Source organism: Eretmochelys imbricata, chromosome 14 (genome assembly GCF_965152235.1).
Source record: "Eretmochelys imbricata isolate rEreImb1 chromosome 14, rEreImb1.hap1, whole genome shotgun sequence".
Classification (NCBI taxonomy): Eukaryota; Metazoa; Chordata; order Testudines; family Cheloniidae; genus Eretmochelys; species Eretmochelys imbricata.
Window position 1 is genome coordinate 48,620,069 of NC_135585.1, and position 7,463 is coordinate 48,627,531.

The following is a 7,463-nucleotide window of genomic DNA, read 5'->3' on the forward strand; positions in this document are numbered from 1 at the left end:
TGGGGGAGGCTGCTCCCAGCCCATCCCCTACCTTCCCCGCTCTCCCGGAGCCTCAGCGCACCGTGTGGGCAGCGCTCTGAGGGGTGGGGCTGCGTGCTCCTCCGGGAGAGTGGTGCAGCGTGTCTGGCTCCTGCCGGGCCACCAGCAGCGTGGTAAGGGGGCCGGGGCCGGAGGGTTGGATAAGGGGCAGGGAGTCCCAGGGGGGAGTAAGGGGACGGGGGCTGTTGGGGGGGGGCGGTCAGGGGATGGGGTACATGGGGGGGATTGGATAGGTGTGGGAGTCCCGGGGGCCTGTCAGGGGGCAGGGGTGTGGATAGGGGTTAGGGCAGTCAGGGGACAGGGAGAATGGGGGATTGGGAAGGGGGTGGGGTTCTGGGGGGGTGGTTTGGGGCAGGGGCCCCTGGAGGGGGCAGTCAGGGGGTTTAGATAGGGGATGAGGTCCTGGGGGGTGGTTAGGGGTGGGTGGGGGGTCTCTGGAGGGGGCGGTCAGGGGACAAGAAGCAGGAGGGATTGGATGGATCAGGGATACTGAGGGGGGCAGTCAGAAGGCAGGAAGTGGGAGGGGGTCAGATGGAGGCGGGTCCAGGTTGTTTGGGGAGGCACAGCCTTCCCTGACGCAGCCCTCCATACAAGTTTTCAACCCCGATGTGGTCCTCGGGCCAAAAAGTTTGCCCACCCCTGGTCTAAGCACTTATCGGACCTCTCTTCAGTGTGGATTGTCTGATGTTTAACAAAGTCTGACCTCTGTATGAAACTTTTTCCACAGTCTAAGCACTTACGGAGTCTCCCTCTTTTGAGGACTGCCTGATAATTAAGAAGCCTTGACCACGGTATGAAAGTTTCTCCATAGTCTGAGCACTTATGGGGTCTCCTGTGTGGATTCTCTGATCTAAAACATGAGCTGAGCTCCTTATAAAACTTTACCCACAGCCTAAGCTCTTAAGGGATCTCTCTTCTCTGTGGATTAGCTGATGTTTAACAAGGTCTGACCTATGTAGGAAACTTTTTCCAGTCTGAGCACTGATGCAGTCTCTCTCCTGTGTGGATCTTCTGAGTGTTATAAGATTCGATCTTTGTGTGAAACTTTTCACATGGTCCAAACACTTATAGGGTCTCTCTCCTGTGTGAATTGCCTAATTTGAAACAAGTTCTGACCTCCATTTAAAAGGTCTTTCACAGGCTAAGCTGTTATGGGGTCACTCCTCTGTGTGAATTCTCTGATGTAAAACAAGGGATGACATCTATTTGAAACATTTTTCCATAGTCTAAGCACTTACGGGGTTCTCTCGTGTGTGTGGATAGCCTGATCTTTAGAAGGGCTAATCTGTTTCTGAAACCTTTCCAAGAGTCTTATGGTCTCCCTCTTGTATGGATTGCTTGATGTTTAACAAGGTGGGACCTATGTATGAAACTTTCCCCACAGTCTAAGCACTTTGGGGGCTCTCTCTGGTGTGGATTGCCTGATGTGTAAGAAGGTTTGACCTCCGTATGAAACTTTTCCCACAGTCCAAACACTTATGAGGTCTCTCTCCAGTGTGGATTGCCTGATGTTTAACAAGGTCAGACCTCCATATGAAACTTTTTCCACAGATTAAGCACTTATGGGCTCTCTCCCCAGTGTGGATTGCCTGGTGTCTAACAAGGCGGGACCTCTCTATGTAACTTTTTTCACAGATTAAACATTTAAGGGGTCTCTCTCCAGCGTGGATTGCCTGATGGTCAAGTACGGTTGACAGCATTATGAAACTTTTTCCACAGTCTAAGCACTTATGGGCTCTCTCCCAGTGTGGATTGCCTGGTGTCTAACAAGGTGGGACCTCTGTATGAAACTTTTCCCACAGTCTAAGCACTGATGAGGTCTCTCTCCAGTGTGGATTGCCTGATGTTTAACAAGGTGGGACCTCTGTATGAAACTTTTCCCACAGTCTAAGCACTGATGAGGTCTCTCTCCTGTGTGGATTGCCTGATGTCTAACAAGGCAGGATCTCTGTATGAAACTTTTCCCACAGTCTAAGCACTTATGAGGTCTCTCTCCTGTGTGGATTGCCTGATGTTTAAGAAGGTCTGACCTCCGTATAAAACTTTTCCCACAGTCCAAACATTTATGGGATTTCTTTCCTGTGTGGATTAGCTGATGTTTTGCGAGGACTGAACTCTGTATGAAACTTTTTCCACAATCTAAGCATTTATGAGGTCTCTCTCCAGTGTGGACTGCTTGATGTTTAACAAGATCTGACCTCCGTATGAAACTTTTTCCACAGATTAAGCATTTTTGGGCTCTCTCTCCAGTGTGGATTGCCTGATGATCAAGTAGGGTTGATCGCTGTATAAAACTTTTTCCACAATCTAAGCACTTATGAGGTCTCTCTCCAGTGTGGACTGCTTGATGTTTAACAAGGTCTGACCTCCGTATGAAACTTTTCCCACAGTCTAAGCACTTATGAGGTCTCTCTCCAGTGTGGACTGCTTGATGTATAACAAGGTCTGACCTCCGTGTGAAACTTCTCCCACAGTCTAAGCACTTATAGGGTCTCTCTCCTTTGTGGATTGCCTGATGTCTAACAAGGTGTGACCTCCGTATGAAACTTTTTCCACAATCTAAGCACTTATGAGGTCTCTCTCCAGTGTGGACTGCTTGATGTTTAACAAGGTCTGACCTCCGTGTGAAACTTCTCCCACAGTCTAAGCACTTATGGGGTCTCTCTCCGGTGTGGATTGCCTGATGTATAAGAAGATTTGACCTCCGTATGAAACTTTTCCCACAGTCTAAGCACTTGTGGGGTCTCTTTCCTGTGTGGATTCGATGATGTAAAACAAGTTGTGACCTCCATATGAAACTTTTTCCACAGTTTAAGCACTTATGGGGTCTTCCCACAAAGGTGCCCTGTGATTCCCTGTACCCAGGAATCTCCTGCTGTTGATTCCCCTCCTCGTTTTCACTCACTCTCTCATCACCTGCTGGGACAGAGAGACAATCCAGACAGGAGTCATTTTGCTAGGGAAAAATTAAGAGGAATAGCACCGAGGGAAAACCCAACATAGTAAAGCTGCACAGATGGAGCAATTGGATTCTGCCTCCAAATCCCACCCAAACTTTCACAGAGAAGGAACGTTGGGAAGGAAACACCTGCAAGTAACAGGACACGTGGGAAACAATGTCAGTGATAGCTCCTGACTGCAGCCCTGCCCTGGGTGAGATGAGGAAGGAACTGAGGGAACTTACTGATACCACATTTCTGGGATTCTCAATTTTTTCCTTCATTCCCCAGATGGTTTCTGTGTCAGTCCTCACCTGTGTGGGTGACTCTCGGGATCTCTCTTTCCTCACCAGCCTGGAGATCGGGCACCCACGGCTCTTCCCCTCGTTCCAGTTGGGCGATCAGGTCAGGTTTGGGAAGGGGGAATCCTGTACAGGTGGTCAATTCAGATCAGAGGAGGGTATGGAGGACTGAGAGAGCGTCTGTCAGAAAGGACATTCCGTGGGTGGCACCTGTCCCCGTGCTGTGCTGGGAGAACGTGGAATCCAAAGGGACGGGAACGAGGTCACTGAGCCCCCTCGGGGGAGGCAGATGTCTGGGGAGGTGAGGGGAATTGTGATGCACACCCAGCTCTCGTGTTAAACCCCTGCCTATTTCTAAACCTGCGAAGCCCAGAGCCCTCCACATGACTGGAGCTGTTCCCAAGGAGGAGAGAGAAGAGGGATTCTGTGAGTGACCGAGAAACAACACAGACAGGACAATACAAGAGTTCTTCACCTTGCAAGCTACGGGGCTCTGGTGGGGATGATTTAGTATGTGCCTTAGGTTATGACACCCTGGTCTCATTGGAGTGTGATGAGGGAAGAACCTCAGCGGTGCCAGACACACAAACCCTCCCCGCACCCCGCAGCTTCCAATAACCAAGGAGCCACGAATCCCTTACCCAGCGAGGTCACTGTCTCGTAATTCTCCCGCATGACGTCCCTGTAGAGGGCTCTCTGAGCGGGATCCAGCAGAGCCCCCTGCCCCTGGGTGAAATACACAGCCACCTCCTCGAAGGTCACCAGCATCTGGAACAAGAGTTGCCCACTAAGCATCTGCTGCCCCAGCCACAATCCCACTAGTTACGGGGGAGAAGGGTGAGAGAAGCAGATTCCTCCCCCCACCCTGCTCAGAGCAGCCAGGAGGCTCCAGGGGGTGGGGAGAAGGTGAGAACTTCTTATCCCCACCCTCCAGCAGATGGAGCAGGGCAGGCTCTTCACATTTCCCACATACCTGCCAGCAACAGGCTGAGATGGGAGGCAGAGCTCTGAGCCGGAGCTGGGGACAGGGACAGGAATCCCGACAGCTTCCCTTTGAATTTCACAGCAGCCTCTGGCCAGTGGGTCAGGCTCCAGCACTGGGAGTCTGGTCCATTTTCCCAGCCCTGCCCAGGGGGGCTGTTCCCTGTTTCAGAAATGGGGGAATGTTTCCCCCTTCCCCCCTACCCACCAGTGGGCCTGTTCAGAGAATCAGGCCCAGGTCGATCATGTTCCAGCAAGTTTATCACACCCCGTCCCACCCCGGGTGATTAACCCCTCTACGATGCCCCTCCCCCACCACCAAAAGCTCCCTGAAAATCCCCTACCTCAGCTGGCTCCATCACAGCCATTTCCCTGCCCTGTCCCCTGCAAGATGGGACAATCTGGAGCGAAACGTGGACGCGATTCCTCAGCCTGTCGGAGGAGCAGGGAGATTGGGCAGGTTTCATAAGGGGCTGGAGTCCATGTCACTCCCCGATTCCCCCCAGGCTCTCTCCCTGCAGACAGACGCTCTGATTCTATGACTGCCATGCTGGGAACAAACCCAGTTAGTTCATTACCTCCCCGGCCAGCCCCCCCCCCCCCCCGCCCCCTCCCCCGCTTAGAACTAACCCACCACCTCCCTTCTAAACCTCCCCAGAGCAGCATCTCTGAGCCAAACGCTGGAAAAAGAGCAGAATCAAAGGAGTCACTTCAGGGTACTGCCCCACAGTGTATTGTGACCCTCTCTAGCTCTCCCCCGTCTCCCTAAGTGGTGCGGTGCTCAGCAGAGTGAGCAACTGGCTTTTCCTCTCTCAGCTCCTGCCCTTGTTCCCAGGAGAGCTGACTGCCGCGGGGGTGCAGGGAATGAATCTGGGCAGAGCTGGGAACCTCCCTCCCCACTTCCTGCTCCTGCTGCCCCTTCAAGTCTCTCCACTCTCCCTTTTTGTCTTCTTCCCTCGCCCTGGGAGAACTGGCGGCTGCCCCATTGTCTTGGGTCTCTCCATCATCTGCAGGCTCAGGTTCAGGGGCTGGTATGGTCAAAGTGGTTCCAGCCACTGGAGAAAGTGCCCCTGGGCTGGTCTCAGAGGGGTTGATGAAGCGGGATTGTTCTTAATGTTTTCTCTGAATACTGTGTGTGTGCCTCAGTTTCCCCATGTGTTACACAAGTACCAAGCTGGTGGGATACAGGGGTGTGATCATTGCAGAGACCTCTAGAGGGCAGGCGTGATGGCAGAGTGGCTGCTGGGCATAGAGAATGGCCAAAATTCTCTATCTTGGCAAGTGATGGCCAGAGCTCATCCTCTGCAAGGAGCCAGCCGAAGATGTTGGAGAACAAAGAGAGAGGGGGAGGCCAGGTGACCTGTTTTCCTGGGAAAGAGAGAAAGCATGGGGGAGGGGCAGCTGGGTGTCAGTGAGGATGGGGGGCTGGAAGCGGCTCAGTCTCCTGGTTTGGGACTCAGCGGGGAGAGCCCAGGACTCAAGACTCTGGATTCCCCCCAAGCCAGACGTTGCCGAACGCTCTTGATTTCTGTGCTAACAAGCTCTGTTCTGTGCCGCCTTCCCAGCGACCAATAAACCCTTCTGTTTTCCAAGCTGGCTGAGAGTCACAGTTGACTGCGGAGGTGGGGTGCACGGCCACTGTGAGGAGCATGTCAGGCTTCTCCTTCGGCTGCCCCTGGGGTTCAGACTGGGGCTATGCGCCCTCCATGGGCTCTGGGGCTGGAGAGGCTGGGGCCACATGCTCAGTGGGGGGGGATGTTGGGGGTGCTCAGGGGTTAGGGTCCTGTCCCTACAATGCGAGGAGGGCTCACCCCCCACCAGCTGTACCCATTGTTATCCCCAGCTCCTAGTCCCAGGCAGGGGGCCTGAAACAATCTGTACGGAGGGGGAAGCACTGAGAGCCATTGAACCAAACTGTAAAGCCTGGATAGGATGGAAACCCCTTCAAGCCAGGGGGTGCGGCAGGGCCCCGCTAGCCTAGATCCAGAGCCTGTGCTGCCCCCCCCCGCACCCACCCTGACTGTGCCCCTGGGCCCCGCTCCTTCCCTGGCCCAGGATGGGGCACCCACCCTGCATCCAGTTTGGCCCCGGCCCACCGTCTGCCCCTCCCTATTTGCCCCCCTCACAACTCCCTGAGCTGCAGCCTCCGTCCGCACCAACCCGGCCGGGGCAGGGAAACAAAGCAGCAAGTGGGGGGAGCGGGGGGTAACGTGATCCTGCCCCCGCCCCGCACACGCCGGGAGCTGCGGCAGCTTTCCCGGGCCCGGGGCAGGGAATCGCAGCCGGCTCCGCGGGGAGCAGCCCGGGGCCAAACCCGCCCCCTGCAGCCCGGGGGTGACGGGGGGGGCGGGTCTCTCTTACCTTCCCTCCGAGCGGGGCCCCCCGGGGCAGGGGCCGGGCCGGGAAGGGGCCCTGGCCGGGCTGGGGGCTCTGCCCTGGGAGAGGCTCCCGGGGAGCAGCGGGCAGGGCCCGGCTGGAGGTTCCCCTCTCCCGGCTGCAGCCCGGGCTCCGGGCTCCCAGCACCAGCCGCCGGGGCTTGGGGATCTCGCCGGGAGCCAGAGTCCCCGCAGCGGCTGCGAGTCACTTCCTGGGCCGGGCTGAGCCCCGCGATCCTCCCCCCAGAGCCGCCCCCCAGCCGCTCCCGGGTCCTAGCGATCAACGCACCGCACTGCGGCATCTCTGTGCCCCGCTTCTGTTACACTCACAGGCTCTAAGGTCAGAAGGGCCCCTCATGAGCATCGAGCCCAGGGGTTCTCACGGCCACATTTTTGGTGGCCTCAGAGTGTGGCCAGCTCTGACACTTTTCCCTAAAATATTGAATGAACTTTAGGGGAAGCCAGTAAACATGCAGGGAGGTAAGCGGGGAAATGGTCCCATTACTGTGGGGAACTTTCCTGACTTTACCCCCCACTGCTGTGGAATCAAACAGCAGAAGGATCTGAGTCCTCGCTCCCTCTTCCCTCACCCAGAGCCTGCCTCACCTTGAGGGCTCCCCTTCCACTCTCTTGTGTGGTAAAGTCCTTATAACCCCGACAAGGCTGGGCCCAGGCTTCCTGGGGGGCTTGGCCCCCAACCTTGGTGTGACCACGCAGGACACGCGCTGGAGCGTGCCCACTCCAGGGTACTTTCTCTGCTCTGGACGCTTCCCTGACCTCCTCCCTGACCATTGTCTATACTCCAGAACAAATGCAATTTACTAAAC

At 55.6% G+C, this 7,463-nt stretch overlaps 1 protein-coding gene across 1 annotated transcript; it reads right to left on the minus strand.

The window, feature by feature from the left end:
• Window positions 1-424: 424 nt before the first annotated feature.
• Window positions 425-6,806, minus strand: LOC144274462 (uncharacterized). The gene is given in 7 exon segments (XM_077833301.1): window positions 425-1,436; window positions 1,439-1,774; window positions 1,777-2,955; window positions 3,293-3,406; window positions 3,922-4,048; window positions 4,606-4,693; window positions 6,623-6,806. Coding segments are annotated over 6 exon segments (1,866 nt in total). The 5' UTR covers window positions 4,630-4,693; window positions 6,623-6,806; the 3' UTR covers window positions 425-1,350.
• Between the last annotated feature and the right edge of the window lie 657 nt (window positions 6,807-7,463).